The following is a 15,934-nucleotide window of genomic DNA, read 5'->3' as shown; positions in this document are numbered from 1 at the left end:
CGCTAGCACGATGGCGTGGTGACGGTGGTGGTGGAGATCTCCTGCAGGGCTTCGCCGTCACCGTGCGGGAGATGTATGGAGGAGGTGTAGTGCTAGGGTTTGGGAAAGGGGGCTTGGGGCACCGGCCTTGGGTGCCCTGGGTGGTGCGGCTGCTTGTGGTGGCCAGCCCCCTCCCCTCTCCTCCTCTATATATAGGTGAAAAACCTAGGGTTCCCCCCAAAACCACTTTGAAGTCCAACTCCAAAACTTACCGAAATTGGAAATCTAGAGGAAGAGGGATTCCTCCCTTTCCTTCTCATGTGGCCAGCCATGGACTCCACCTTCCCACTTGGTGGGTCGGCTAGGGCTGGTGGAGGAGGGACTCCACCTTCCATAGTGAATTGTTCTAGATGATTCTAGAACCTTCCATAAATTCATCGGACCATCCCTAAACTTGGAATGTGACTTCCCATATATGAATCTTATTCTCCGGACCATTCCGGAACTCCTCGTGATGTCCTGGATCCCATCCGAGACTCCAAACAATATTCGAACTCCATTCCATATTCCATATCTACTTAAAACGATATTGAACCTTAAGTGTGTCACCCTACGGTTCGTGAACTATGCAGACATGATCAAGACACTTCTCCGATCAATAACCAATAGCGGGACTTGGAGATCCATAATGGCCCCCACATATTCAACGATGACTTCGTGATCGAAAGAACCATTTACATTAACACTTAGTGCGACCTTTATAACTATCCATTTACGAAGTAGTGTTTGATGTCATCGAAGCATCCATCCGGTGTAGGTAATTACCATGATCTCATGTTCGAACGATTAGGTTACTATGTATCTTAAAGCTTGAAGCAAAACGAACTTAATGACTTGATCATATGCTACGCTTACTGTGGGTGTATGTCCATTACATCATTCAACTGATGATATGATCTTGTTATTAATAACATCAAATATTCATGATCATGAAACTATGATCATCTATTAATCAACAAACTAGTTTAACAAGAGCCTTATTAGGGACTCTTTTATATTTACAAAACACATAAGTATTAATGTTTTTGGTTAATACAATTATAGAATGGGATGCAAACATTTATTATAAATACAAAGATATAATAATAACTATTTTATTATTGACTCTTGGACATATCTCAACAGCGACGCCATGGTGCTCGGAGAGGATGCGATAGACGGGGGCAAAGAAAGAGAGATGTCATACTGCACCAACTAGATGGAAACGACAAAACGGGAATACTTATTTTAGGGCATTTCTGCAATCCACAATTTGGGAGGAAGGGGCAATAGATCTGACCATTCGTAGCTAACCTGACGGCTCTCATAGACATTTGCAGATTTACATAATCTGTGTATTTCCACGTGATACGTCCCCCAATTATTGTTGATGTTATGTTATGAGCATGGCCTTGAACATTCCATGCTAATGCACCAAATCTATCGAAGAGCCGCTGCATGGGAAAACTATTTTCCGTTCAATCATGTCTTCCTTTTTTCATATCACGCTTCAATCATCTCTTAGTAAAATCACCCCACAGTTTATTTTCGGGAAAATATCATTTATTAAATTACATGAAAAGATGTATTATGACATGTGTGATTTTTAAATGTATGAACATATTTTTATATGCATGATATTTTACTACATATAAAAAATATGTTTATTGAATATGATTTTCCATGTGATACATGTGCATTTATTATGAAATGCATGAATATTTAATAGAAACATGAAAATTCTTCGATAGGCGTGAAAATCAAATTATGTGACACATGTTATTTTCTTCTTATTAGACAAGCAAATATGATTTTCTAGATCAATATAAAGGAATCCATTACCATTTAATAGGTAGCTAGATACGACCTATGTTATTATGATAAAAAATGAAACTGTCCTAAACCTAAATTCTAAACCCTTAGGTGGAGCGAGACGGCTCCGCATACCCCCGACTACTATGATTTGGCTCATTTTGGCTAGGAAAACCGTCAAACAATGTTCGTTTCTGGGCTGCTCCCAATACGACCCATGCAAGATATTTTTTCTATTATTTATAAAATATTCATGTTTTGAATAAATTTTTAAATTTATTTTTTTCCAAGTTTAAATTTGTTTTAGATTTTGAAAATATTGAAGTTCAAAAAATGTTCAAACATGAAAAAAATTTAGATTTGAAAAATTAAAAGTTTGTTAAAAATTTATATTTAAAAATTGTTATGGTCAGAAAAAATTTAATTTGAAAATGTTCAAATTTAAAAATTGAAACCTCACGTAAAGCCAACAAAAAAAAGAAAAAAACAGCAAAATCAGAAGAAATCCGAAAAAACCAAAAAAACCGAGAAAGACTGAAAGGAAACCGCTATATAGTGCGCAATAATGTTTAAATTTGAAATTAAAATCTCACGAAAAAAAACTAGCAAAAAAGAAAAACCCGTGAAAACTGAAGAAACCAGTAAAAGCCAAGGAGCCGCGGAAACCGAGCTGCTATACAGTACGCGGTAATGGGCTGGCCATCCGTCCGGTCGGGCAAGGCGGGAGCGAATAGCACCGAGAGGTTTGACCCATCCCTTAAAATTCACGGCCCAACCAAGCCTACGCGGCTCAAGTTTGTAGCCGCGCCTGTTTCCACATGACCTCATCAAGTGGCGCCGTGCGCCCCTCCGCTAAGATCCAACGGTCGCCCGGCCCCCCTGAAACACGACAATTTAGACTGGTTCAGTGGTCAGCGAGTCTTCCGTCCGTTCTCATCTCATCAACTGCGTAATCGCCGTGTAAAGAAAAAAGGAAACTGCCTAATCCCCCGCCCATCTCCCCTCCCTTGGATCAGGCCAGGCCACCTCCGTCGCCGCCGCCGCCTGCCGCCTGCCGCGTCCCCACCCGCGCCGCCGCCGCGTCGCGGTGGCGCCAATGGCAACGGAGCTGGTCCCCGTGGTGGACCTCCGCGCGCTCTCGCAGCCCGACCTGGACGCCCTCGCCGCCGCCTCCGCGCACGCGGTCGCCCCGGGGACCTGCCCCGACGCCGGCCCGCTCCCGCCCCTCAACATCGACCGCGCCGTCTTCAACGAGAGCGCCGGCTCCCGCAAGCAGACCTTCTCCCGCCACCGCCTCGCCACCGCCTCCTCCTCCTCCGCCGCCCTCCCCACCTCCCCCGCCCCGTCGGCAGGCAATGACCCCGAGAACCACCTCATCGCCCACCACCTCCGCCGCCTCTTCGCCCGCGACGCCCCCGCCCGCCCGCCTTCGTCCTCCGCCCCACCTCCACCCCAAACCCTAGCCGTACGCGAGCCCTCGCCCCCGCCGCCGCCGCGGTCACCCTCCCCCGATCCCGACCGGGAGACCAGGAACTCCAAGGGCGTCTCCGTCGATCTGGTGAGGCTCGCGGGGCTCGAGGACCCGTACGGCGAGGAGCTGCAGAGGCGAACGGCTGGGCTGATGTCGGAGCACGAGCTCATGGGGTTCATCACTGGCCTGGAAGGGAAGTGGGCGAGCCAGAGACACCGGAGGAAATTCGTGGACGCGGCCTTCTTCGGGGATCACCTCCCTAGTGGCTGGAACCTGCTACTCGGGCTCAAGCGCAAGCACAACCAAGTCTGGGTGCATTGCTTGCAATACGTGAGGTTTGCAGCTTTGACTTGTCATGATTTTTCCCTATAAACGATGAGACCTTTCTAGTGGTGCTATACATAGATGGAATGCAATCATAACATCTATTCTGTTACAATCTGGATGCTTCCTTCAGTGTATATGGATAGATAGTGTACGCTGATTCATGCAAGGATGTGTGGTGGTTTGGGTTTGTGAATATATTTTTAGCTCTGGGAGCGCACTCAAATTTAACTTAGGCCTGAGCTTATCAGGCGTGGATGCTTTTATTTGAATTTAAGGCTTGTTCGTTATAACCTAGCTGTCAATACACATGATGCATGTTTCCTGAATGGGCATGTGGTTTATGTGTTAATACTTGATAATGCTGTTGCACAAGCGCATTGCAAATAAGTAATCACAAAGGAACACACACCGAGATGCTAGATACCCGAGTTTTCTGGTGTGCAGAGAAGACTGATGATTGGTCATGGTATATCAGCATTGGTCAGCATTCATCCATGTTGTTTCAGCTTTCAAGATACAATCATTAGCAGTTTACGCTATTCAATACACTTCTTTTGCTTTGCGCACTTATTTGCTATAGCCTTCAATGGATTCATGTATGCACATCTTTGGCAGTACCACTACGTGACTGGTTTGTGTTGATGACGGTGTGTTAATATATCCATAGCTAGAGCATAAAGGTGTAATATTATGCTACATAGTTCCTATTTGAAGGACTTTAACACGGTTCGTGTTAGGGAAGTTTTGTTCTCACCTCTGGGTTCTCACTGATATGCGGGTTTAAACCTGTTAGTGAGACTGATAGTGGATAAAAGAACTATGCCGCAGTGTAGTGGGAAAAATAGTACTCACATCCATGTAGTCCAAAATTAAAGTCTGCACAACAATTAGACCCAAAAAATGCAAGCTGTGTGACACAAAAGTGAGATCATTGGAACATTCTGTTGAATACAAATCCATTGATATGATTTTCATGTCACATAACCCACATTTTATTAGTCTATTTTCTTGTCAAACTTAAACCTTGGGATGTGTGGGTGCACTACATTTTGCAACACAGGATCTACCTTTTATTTTGCGTGCTTTGCTTTTGCTGTAAGTAACACCGGACAACTGAGTATACCGGTGAGCTGAAACCTTTCCAAGATATTACTCCGTATGTAGTTATGTACTCGGATTTATACCACCGTTCTTTATTTGTTATGATAGGTTTGCTATAATAAGTTGAAGATTATTCTGACCCATTTAGTTGTTTAATTTAGCAAATTAACTAGTATTAGTTTTCTTCTTAAGGGCTAAGGCTACCTTTTGCTGTTAGAATCAGTGTCCCCCGTGTTGCTGGCTTTTCACATTGTTGATTGGTTGCTGGGAAGCCTAGTTGAGATAAGAAATGATTTCAGAAATATGCTTTGCTTTATGTACAATGTTTGTGCTGCTCAGTGAATGTATTTTTTAATGCTTTTGCCATTTTCGTCTAGGCAGTACAACTGTGCTTTGCATGTATCATCTAAATGTAGAAATCATATTTATCTAGCGTATCTAAATTACAAATCATATTTCCAGCCCAAGAGGACATCAATTTGGTACTTGCAGAGAAGTTTCTGTTCATCTTATGTCACTTCTTGGGTATCCAGAGGCCATAACGCTTCCTATTCAGCATAACAGCCCAAAACACTTGCGTGATGATGATGGTCATGATGATAGACATGATGATGGTCATGATGATGGACATGAGGATGCTCATGATGATGTAAGTTTAAATTGTATTGCCACTTTATTTTGTAATGGAGTTTTCCTATTATAATTTATGTATCTGACAGGCTGTAGGTTTCCAGCAACAAGTTCACTCAAGTGTGGATAACCAAAATGCTTTGCCAGTTACCGCGGTTAACATTTCCAGCCATTCTGGCAATTCAAATGATGATAAGGAAGATGGAAATAGAAATCCAGCAAATACTAACCAAAATGCTTTGCCAGTTACTGCGGTTAACTTTTCCAGCCATTCTGGCAATTCAAATGATGATAAGGAAGATGGAAATAGAAATCCAGCAAATACTTATCAGTGCGAAAAATGCAATTTAACTTTGCATGACCAAAGTGCCTATGATCAGCACCAGCTGTTGTTCCATAAAAAGAGGAGGGGTAAGAGACGCAAGAGGAGTAGCAAATATGGTGAGCCAATAGTAGGCAAAGATGGAAAATTTGAATGCCCTGTGTGTCACAAGAACTTTGAAGAGCAATCACGGTACTTCGGTCATGTTGGAGCCCATGCAAGGTATGAAGGGCTTACTCCTGAAGCTTTCTTAGATAAGATATTGTCAGGAAAGGCAGTCAACTACCCTGTGGGGGAGTTACAATTTACTCTTCAGGATCTTAGTGAATCAACTGAACCAAATGTCAAGACTCCGAGCGAAGCAGCATCTCTACATCAGAATTATTCAAAAGAACAAGGGCTCGATAGATCAAAAGTTAAAGAACTTTTTGGCATAAATTGTTCGGACAGTTTCAATAAGCCCAATGAAGCTTTGTGTAGACCTGAAGAGGTTACTCCTGTTACAGATGCTCGAAGTGCTTGCAAGTATGGAAACGATATGATGGATTATGCTGCTGTAACTATTCCAAAAGTAGCTCCTCAGTCCAATGATCAACTAAATGGTGGAATTAATGGCTTTGCTGTTTTTGGTAATCAGGCAGGAAGCTACCATGCTTTCAGACCTACTACCTTCGCAAGTGCTAATCACCGTTATGAGGACCAGATTGGTGATCGTAGCCTGCCTTCTTCGAAGCATGTTGAGTTCAGTAACACTATGAAAGCAAGAGATGTCAACCTTAATTCACGCCTAGACACAATATCTTTCCCGATTGCTGGTGTAAATAATGAAACATCAACTGCCCTTGATGAGGCTAATCAATCATCTATTACTGGGAAATGCTTCAGTGCCAGTTTAAATAATAATGACGGTGCATCTACTACATCATCCTGTTCTGGCTCAAACAATAAAGTACCTGGTTCCCTTGGCATGTCTACTGGATCATCTAATGCTGGCAGGTGCATCAGTGCTAGTTATGGTAATGATTCTGTTGCTAACATTTTTGGCAACAAGAACAGCACCATGGCATATCCATCTAATATGAACATGCGCCCTATCTCTCCTGTTGTGACTAATGTGGATTCTTTTGCTTCCCGCTCGGATCATTCAAAGAACAGTGACAAAGAGCGTGCATCCAACACCAAGGAACGAATGAATATCACGCAGCACAGAACAAGAAATGAAGCTGCATTCGGTATTGAAGGGTATGGGACTGATGTCTATACTGGTGATATCACTGAAAGGAGTCTTGCCCAATTTAGTAACAACTTGAGTCACCTAAAGCCCAATATTCCAAGCAGCTGTGCATTACCTGAGTCAAACACTTTGACAGCCAGTAACTTTATGAAGGGAACTCATGTCCAGTGCATCAATGGTTCTTTTATTTATACAAGTGATGCCAACAACATGGAGGGTTCTTTTGTAAATAAATCCATCAGCAATAATGAACCAAAGGGGTCTGCACATGATGTGATGGGAAAGCCGAGTAACAATATGCAAAACTTCTACAATGGGACTGCTCCTAATTGCACCCCACCTGCAGTTAACACTAGTCAGAATGTCAATGGTGTAGTATCTATGCAGGGCAATTTTGGTTACATGTCCACTCTGGTCCATTCTGTTGGTGATGTTCCAAGGAGCAGTACAACCCAAGATCAGGTAAAATTACATGATTTTGCATGCTTACAGAACTCTTGCACTGTTCAGAAGTTTGATTTTTAGGGCATCGATAGTTAAATGGCAAACCTATGTTGATTTGATACCTATTCCCTCCATTCAAAATAAGTGAAGCAATAGAAATATGTTAAAAGTAAATGGATTAAAAGTTGGTTCATTTCTCTTGTGGTATGAGTTTGGTTCTGCATGGTTGAATGAGGAAATACATGTTGCGGTTTGCTTAACGTTTCAGAAATCCATTTATGTGAAGAATGGCCTTGTAGTTGATGATAGTAGAACGGTAGAACCAGCCCAATAGAATATTTAGAGAATCATAAGACGCTAAATATTAATCTGGTGGGCTATACTGTTATACGATTTTGCTATAATGACCAAATGACCTGTTACTGCCATTTAGAGACGAGATATGCACACCTTTTGGTTGTGAAACATAATTTACTGTAAAACCAACCTTAAGCCTAATTAGTTAGATAAGAGATGACACCACATGTAATTACAGGATTAAACCCAGTTGAGCTAGTTTTGAGCCTGGTTCTAATTAGATGGTATTGACCCATGATAATGGTTAGATTATTAAGTACTGTGCTACAGGAATCAAATTTGCAACCTTGATAAGTTTACATGGGACCATACTGGTCAATTCAAATATCTATAGAGCTCCTTTGATTCGTATGATTTGTGTAAGATTTAGATCCCATAGGAAAATTTCCTACACAACTTGTTTGATTCATAGGAACATATCCTATAGGAACTAATCCTATAGGAATCTTGTAGTGTAAATCCTATAGGAAAAAAACATTAGGTCATACCTCATGGAAAAATTCCTTTGCTACATCAAACATACTTCATCTTCCCATAGGATTCAAGATGGCATGACATCTCAATCCTATGATTTTCCTATTCCTATACTTTTCCTATCCTATGAATCAAAGGAACGTTTCACTTACGGGGAAGGGAAATTTTGTCAAGCAATTACTGTTCTATGATGCAGAAGATAAATACATTTTTTCCCATATATGCTACATAAATACAAGTAGAATACCTTGTTGATCTTCCAACATTTTTTATAAATACATTACATTCCTACACGTGGAGTTGCATTATATATGCACACCAGGGTTCAACCCCTGTGACCGAGGCCAATTAAACTTGCTGGTTATTGCGCAGATGCATTTTGTTACTTCTAATTGTGCTTTTTTTTTTGTTCTGGTTTTTCAAAATGTTGCTCAATATGACTCCATATTTTGTTTAATATCCCAGTTGTATTGTTTCTTTATTCCTTTCTTTCTGGATACCATGTGATAATGGATCTTTTTAATAATGAAAACAGTGTGATTTGCAACTTGGATTCGGTGGCCAGAAGCAGCACATATTCCCTGGTTATGGAGAGCTTAGATCGGCTGCATCTGGATCCCCTCAGCTTGGTGGCATGGCAAGAAATAATAATTTACCCACTGGATCTTCACAGTTTGGCAATATGGTCAGACCTAATTCTTTGCCTGTTGGATCCTCTCAGGTTGGGAGTCTGGCCAGTTCTAATTATGTGCAAAGTGGATCCTCTCAGATTGGGCGCATGGCTGGACCTAATTCTACACCTCCTGCTGAATCCTCTCAGTTTAGGCGCATGGCTGGACCTGATACAAGACCTCCTGCTGATTCCTCTCAGTTTTTGCACACGTCTGGGTCCAATTCTAGACCTCCTGCAGAATCTCAGTTTGGACGCGTGTCCAGACCTAATCCTGTACCTGCCGGAGAATCCTCTCTGTTTAGGCGCATGACCGGACCTGATTCTGGACCTCCTGCTGAATCCTCTCAGTTGTGGCACATGTCTGCACCCAATTCTAGACCTCCTGCTGAATCCTCTCAGTTTGGGCGCATTGCCGGACCTAATCCTGTACCTCTGAGCGAATCCTCTCAGTCCAGGAGCATGGCCAGGCAGAATTTTGTAAGGACTTCCGAGCCAACTTTAGTGTTGGGGAATGCGCCACAGATGGGAAGTGGCCCTCCGGTCCAATCAGGATGGGATCTGAACTTGTCAAGGATGGTCGGTGGAGGAGGCATGATAGCAGCACTATGTGTATGGTGCAACAGCCAGTTCCACCATTTTGGCTCGGTTGACGGACAGCAGGCTGATAACTATGGGCTCATTTGCCCGTCATGCAAGGAGAGGGTGGCTGCTCAGCGCAATATGCCCAATAATGGCTCGTGGCAACCCTGAGCCAGGCGATGCGGCCGTTTTCCGATCATCTTTGTTGGTGAATGTGAAGTATCTTGGTGCGTGGTTTTTGTTGATGTATCCAATGGGGGAAAACCACCTGCACTGAGCAGCCTGCAGAGCTGAGCAGGCTATCTCTAGGAATGATGTTTGTATTCGGTAGGCTGTGTCTTCTCTTAGAATGTGTAAAGAACAGTTTCAGCAGACCAATGTAGTTGTATTTTGTTAGAGCAGAAAGAGTGGAGTTATCTTAAACTTCATTACTTATCGTAACCGTGCGGCCCATGTAAGATTCTTGCAATTCCGGTAGTGAGAACAAAGTCTTCTAGTGCTGTAACAAGCTTCAGGGAATCTTTGAGGTTCAGTATAGAAAAACCTACTCGCTCTGTTCCATATATAAGATGTCATTACAACCAATATACTTAAACATTGGCTGTAACAATATCTAATATTATAAGACGGAGACATTAGTTGCCTAGTTTTGTCAGACAAAATCTAAGCGTTATACTGGTCTGTTTTTTTTTTCTTTTTTTCTTTTTTTTTGCTTGTTGAGCTGTAACTGCGATAGTTACGGTCTTTGTTCAACGTAGAAACCTAGTTGTCGAGATCAGCTAGAGATCAGCCTGTAGCTGAGCATTCAGTCACGGAGGCACGGAGCCGATCGATCCTCCGATGGGTATGGTTAGGCAATAAGCTTGTTCAGGCATGTGTGCGTGTGATCGTGCGTGGGAGTGTGACTGCGCGGAGGTGATGTTGCGCCAAGAGCGCGAGGAGGCCAATGTTTACCGGATTTTTTTTTCTTTTTTTCATCCAAAGGTCTTGAAGAAAAATCCACTTGATTTTTCCGCAGGACTTCTTGAAATAAATTTTAAAAATTATTCATTCCATATTTTTCGGTGGAGCTCGTGAACGGTCTGATGTAGGGACTAGAACTCCTTCGAGGATGTTTCTGCCACGCATAAAAACCGTTTCCGTTGGGCAAACCACATGATCACCCGATTATTCTATTTGTTGCCACCATAGTAAAAATTTGAAACTCAATTTTAGGAGACAAATGTGAATGAATTGTTGAATATGTAGTCTTATTACATTTTGGAAGCAAAGTAATTACCCCAAAATATACAGTGGTAGATCACCACCCAAATGCATGAAACAAATCCATCAAGTCATCCTTGACCACCCCCAAGAAAACCTAATAAAACAGCTGAAAATCCATCCGGCATGGGTGCCTTAGACTACCCACAATAGGAGTATCATAGCTAGTATCATGCATCACATGCATGCAAAAAATTGACGTGTCACATTAATAAATGAAGAAAGAGATGGTAGTAGTATCATAGGTAGATAATGTATCATAGCACGTAGAACTAAAAAATTTAATGTTAAACCAATCTTGTACACACTTTTGCATTGAGATTCTACAAATCACTAAATATAATTAACTTATGATACTACTACATGATACTATGCATTGTGAAGATAATATCACACACTAATATCATATGCATGATACTACTATCTGATACTCCCATTGTGACTAGTCTTATTATGTTCTATTTTAGCGATAACCTCCTTGACCTTATTTTCCGTAAATTCATCTTCTTCTGCGGAAAACCGAGGATTATTACTCTGCTCAAGTGGGCTAAAAAGATGTTTATATATACGGAAAAGTTACTATGCGCCCTTCTGAGTTAGCGCAACGCGCTTCCAGGGAAGCTTCTCACGGTGAGCCGCCCTGGGCCGCCACACTCTACCTCTGCTTCCGCTACCGCTTTACTCCCCGCCCCCACTCCTTTGTCTCTGCTCTTTTTTTCCTCGAGACGCTGTTATACATCACCGAGCTCGCCATGGCAGAGCTCAGAGTTGGAAAACAAAAATGGGAGTTGCGCTGGGGGACGATGGGACATGGGGATGGACGACATGGACAACACTGGAACTTGGTAGATCCGACCACGGCAGGGCTCTAGAAACAGGATTCATCATCGGCGAGCCCAGGTAGGCCAGGTCAGTGCTCCAACACAAGGTAAGTGATTTGTGGGATTTTTTTTATATCGTGCATACGTTCTTTTTGACATTTTAAAAACTCGTGTGCGTATTCCTGCAAACACATAGCAAACTGTCCTACTCCCTCTGTTCTGAACTATAAGATGTTTTGGATGTTTGAATGTGGACTACACATGGACTGAAATGAGAGAAGAGACATACTGAAATGCGTTAGATACATAAGGTTCAGAAAAAGTTAGAACATCTTATAATTCGGAACAGACTGATACTACATTTTGATCTCCCCATTGTGAACATTAAAAAGATACAGTACAATAGAATAGAATTGACTACACGAGGGAAAATCAAATAACCTTTTTTTTTTTAACTTACAACAGTACCGGTTCCAACAGTTGTATTTTTACTTTCTCTCAAAAATGGTTTGCAGCAGTTGGGCGCCTGGTTGACCACTTGCTTGGTAGATTTGAAACATTCATGTGCTGAACAGCAGTCTGACCAATGATTTAAGTCATAATATCTGTTGATTAATAAAGTATAATGTTTTGTATATATGTATCTTCCAATCGACCGTTCAACATTTGGGTTCACCAGCTGTACCATCCACTTCAGCTGAAACAAAGGTTGAATCCGCCTTTATTTACAAACTACGTTGAGATTCCCAAAGAATGTACCAGAATGTCCTCACTTAATCTCCGTTCCCAAATATTTCAGTTGATCTGAAGATGCCAGGAGGCCAAACGAAGATGACTAATTATGAAACTTTGAATATTTACCTGAAAAGAATTGTAGACATATATAAGTTGATGATAGTTTTTTTGCAATAATGTTTTTCATCAGTGAACTTTCATGGGTTATGCTTCGCAGTGGGTACGACACCATAGTGACGGCCCCACATGACAAGAACTTCTCACCACTTTCTCACAGAGAAATTCATCTACAGATGTACCACCTTTCCTTTTTTTTCCTTTCCCCCACTTATGTAAGTGCATTAGAGTTTCCCACTAACAAAATAGTATTGGAGCAAAAAATTTACACATATCTAATATATCTTAAATGGAATAATTAGATTTTGCATAAACACATAACTGGAAATAAGCCCATAATCCCAGATTTACTGAAAGATGCAGAAGTCTCACAGAATGTGCTGATATGAGTTCATGTCTAAGAAAGAGGATGGATACATACCATGGTGTATCTGCATGAAAAAATCAGTCAATGTTTTTCTTGAGGAAGCAAGAAACTTCACTATCCAGTGACGAGAGATTCTTGGAGTAGTAGCTTGAGGTCCTCAAGCCTGTAAAGAATTAACAGGTGTGGTTTATCTGACGAAAAAAACTAGAGGAGAAGTCATTACCTACCTCGCATTACTAAGGTCTGGATAGGTTGCTATGGCATCCTTGAAATCCTACGGAAAATTCAGGAGATCAGCATGTGGCACTCTCACACGGAACAATAATTTGTAGTTAAGCTCGGTCTTACTTGGTTAGCAGTTGAAGGTGTATATGTTATTATACATGACATGCCTGCTCCTTTTGCTGCCTATCAAAAGAAAGACATCTATTGTGTTCAATTGTGTAGATTCAGTCAATTGATAAAAAAATAGATGAATTAAATAAAAACTTGGAAGACCTACTTGTAGTCCAATGACACTGTCTTCTACTACAAGGCAGTTTTTGCTTTCCACACCTAATTTCTGGATCAAATAATGAAGTTTTAACATGACTAATTTATAAAAAATCACAAGTTATACAATATCTGCTTCTCTTGCACTGACTACCTTTGCTGCTGTAACATATATTGATGGATCAGGTTTCTTCTGTTTAACATCATCACCTGCATTCAAACAATCAAGAATTCTGAATGATGCGGAGTGTCTTTTATAGCTTGCATTGCTATGAAGTAACAAACAAGTGCATTTAAATAGAACCTGGATTTAGGAAAATTTAAGCCAAAACACATCTCAACCTTTTACAAGACTTTATATCTGTCATTATGTCACCAAGTTCTTTTTCTTAGACACTTTGAACCAATGAAATATTATAATTCAAGCAAGATAACAACTAGGATGACTGGTTCAAAAACTTTGCAAAGATAATCCTGCACACTGCTTCACGTTTTAGTGCCAATTAACTTCAAAAAAAAGCATGGTAAGCATGATCAGAACGAAGGAAAAGAATTAGAAGTATACCGGCAAGGAAGCAGTCCAGACCAGTGAATCGTTCCTATAAACCATATAATGGTGAGAAACATAAGCTCAACCGAGAAAATAAAGTTTCATGCCAGAGATATAAGAAACACAACATAAATCAGATGCAACTTACAAGTCCAATAAGGTTTTCAAGGCACAACACCACAGAACTTTTAGTTGCCGCAGAGCAAACGGCAAGCTTGATGCCCTACACCATTTTACCAAAGTCACCTCATTTTTTCTAAAGTTAGCCACCATATATGTGTAATATAATGGAAACATTATATAAGAATTCACCGAAGTTTGCATCACAAAAAATAGAACTCAATGAAGTATATTATGTTGCAAAGCATTTTACTGCAGGAGGAAAACACTAGCACAAAGCAGAACAAATCTTGCAGTAAGTTGTATTACCGCACCCCTAACTTCATCCATCAGCCGCAAAACACCAGGTCTAGGCTCCACCTAGAATGCAGAGCTGAAAGTTAGTATGAGATGATGTGCTAGATATTCTCAACGTATACACTTCACTTACAGTTCCAGATTTGATTATTTCTTTGTATCTCTCAGTTTTCCAGTCCTACAAAAAAGTGACGAATTTTGTAAAACTCATGGTGTTATAAGATAATCAATTAACTATAATTGATATGACAATATATTTTTCATAAGTGGCGTGTTAAACTACAAGACATACAAATTGAAAGATGAATGAGAAAATAGATTGTTTGTGGGTTAAACATCACCTTCCAAATAATCTTATACTCACTTTGTCCCATAATATAAAGATGTTGCTCCGTATTACAGCTAATATATGAGTTATCAGGTTGTAATAACATCTTATATTATGGGACAAAGGGAGTATTGGACATGGTTCGAAAGATGTGTACTTCTACTAGGAAAAGGATAATTTGGGCCTACGAACTAAGGACATGAAAAAAGATACCTGAATAATGTCAACTAATTTCTCCTTATCTGAGTCGCTTGAAGGCGGTGTCTCAAATATCTTTGAAGAAGGCCACCCATTTTCCCCAAAGTACCTAGCGAATTCAGACCAATTCAGAACCAATACTCACACACTGGCCAAGTAATTAAACGGCATGCGAGCGCTAGCATGCCCTGCCTGCATGTGCTGACATGCAACATCAGGTATTCAGATTCGAACAACTTGACACGTTAAGCGCTGAACACACCCAATCTGATGACCAACTGCATTCCATCACTACATATAAGCTTGTGTGGCCACTGGCCACTAGTCAGCATTGCAAGGATCAAGTTTGTGAACGGGGCATACTTGCTTGGAAATTCCAGCAACAAATGGTGGGGGCTGACTGCTGAGTGCAAACTCAAACCCAGCACAATTGCCCGTGGTCTGCGCAGCCCTGCAGAGGCAGGTTGCCATATCCGAATGAAGCAATCGAGGTCGCGAACGTCACGTACCATCGCATCTTGGGCTTCCCGCCGCCGATGCGGTTCTGGAGGACATCGTAGAAGGCCTCGTCCCAGTCCAGCGGCGCGTCGGCCGCGGGCGGGCAGCGGACACCGAAGTGCGCGAAGGCGTCGTTGTAGGCCTGCCGGTGGAGGTGCTCCGACTCCAGTATGACGCCGTCGCAGTCGAAGATCAGGGCGTCGAGCGACCGCGGTGAGGAAGCCGAGGCGGAGACGACGAGCGAGGACGACGCACGGCGGAGGCGGACCGAGGGGACGGTGGAGGGAGAGGAGCGGTGGCTGGAGAAGCTGCGGCGAGCTGGGGCGGCTGCGGTGGCCGGGAAGAAAAGGGAAGTGGAAGCCATTGGAGGCATGGAGTATTCGAACGGAGATCAGGGAGATGGAACGAATAGGCGCGAATGGTTCGAGATTGCCTGCTTATCTACCCTTGGTGTGACAGTGTCTCTCTTTCTTATCGCGGATGAGAGGAGGGAAACGGAGCAGATATGAAATGCTAAATTTCCATATGGAGGTATCCCCTTGACCCCTTGAGGCTTTGGTACTATTGTGAGAGGATTAGGGCAAAATCTTTAGCAGACAACCCAAACACAAAACTTTAAGTACCCGTATCCAAGCCAACTTAAAGCGTTTTACGGGATGAAAAACTGTCGTGCGGCCTAGACGCGTCAAACGCGGCCACCTAACAT

General features: G+C 42.0%; 2 protein-coding genes across 4 annotated transcripts; one reads left to right on the top strand and one right to left on the bottom strand.

Annotated features, from left to right (window-relative positions):
• The first annotated feature begins 2,926 nt into the window (after nt 1-2,926).
• Nucleotides 2,927-9,951, top strand: LOC124671761. 3 transcript variants are annotated; one of them, XM_047208257.1, is made up of 5 exons: nt 2,927-3,636; nt 5,192-5,378; nt 5,449-7,377; nt 8,726-8,827; nt 8,912-9,951. In XM_047208257.1, the coding sequence occupies exons 1-5, from the start codon at nt 2,927-2,929 to the stop codon at nt 9,611-9,613; spliced, it is 3,630 nt and encodes a 1,209-aa protein (XP_047064213.1). In that variant the 3' UTR covers nt 9,614-9,951. The 3 variants fall into 3 exon arrangements, with proteins under 3 accessions (XP_047064213.1, XP_047064144.1, XP_047064080.1); XM_047208188.1 differs by having other exon boundaries at nt 5,464-7,377; nt 8,726-9,951; XM_047208124.1 differs by having other exon boundaries at nt 8,726-9,951.
• A 2,165-nt stretch (nt 9,952-12,116) lies between these two features.
• On the bottom strand, nt 12,117-15,646 carry LOC124671655 (haloacid dehalogenase-like hydrolase domain-containing protein At4g39970). The gene is made up of 12 exons (XM_047208034.1): nt 15,240-15,646; nt 14,746-14,839; nt 14,338-14,382; nt 14,217-14,267; nt 13,936-14,010; nt 13,803-13,836; nt 13,392-13,447; nt 13,248-13,307; nt 13,094-13,153; nt 12,973-13,019; nt 12,800-12,908; nt 12,117-12,387 (listed from the first exon to the last, which is right to left on the bottom strand). The coding sequence occupies exons 1-11, from the start codon at nt 15,599-15,601 to the stop codon at nt 12,860-12,862; spliced, it is 933 nt and encodes a 310-aa protein (XP_047063990.1). The 5' UTR covers nt 15,602-15,646; the 3' UTR covers nt 12,117-12,387; nt 12,800-12,859.
• Nucleotides 15,647-15,934: the final 288 nt, after the last annotated feature.

This window comes from Lolium rigidum, chromosome 1, assembly GCF_022539505.1.
Source record: "Lolium rigidum isolate FL_2022 chromosome 1, APGP_CSIRO_Lrig_0.1, whole genome shotgun sequence".
In the NCBI taxonomy this organism is placed as follows: Eukaryota; Viridiplantae; Streptophyta; class Magnoliopsida; order Poales; family Poaceae; genus Lolium; species Lolium rigidum.
This window is presented reverse-complemented; position numbering and strand designations above follow the sequence as displayed.

Excerpts from the sequence above, each read along its gene's own strand:
- LOC124671761 (XM_047208124.1), top strand. The coding sequence starts at position 2,927 with ATGGCAACGGAGCTGGTCCCCGTGGTGGACCTCCGCGCGCTCTCGCAG. Across the intron at positions 5,379-5,448 it reads ATGAGGATGCTCATGATGAT|GCTGTAGGTTTCCAGCAACA; the intron begins GTAAGTTTAAAT and ends TGTATCTGACAG. Across the intron at positions 7,378-8,725 it reads GCAGTACAACCCAAGATCAG|TGTGATTTGCAACTTGGATT; the intron begins GTAAAATTACAT and ends TAATGAAAACAG.
- LOC124671655 (XM_047208034.1), bottom strand. The coding sequence starts at position 15,601 with ATGCCTCCAATGGCTTCCACTTCCCTTTTCTTCCCGGCCACCGCAGCC. Across the intron at positions 14,840-15,239 it reads GGGAAGCCCAAGATGCGATG|GTACTTTGGGGAAAATGGGT; the intron begins GTACGTGACGTT and ends TGAATTCGCTAG. Across the intron at positions 13,308-13,391 it reads TATATGTTACAGCAGCAAAG|AAATTAGGTGTGGAAAGCAA; the intron begins GTAGTCAGTGCA and ends TATTTGATCCAG.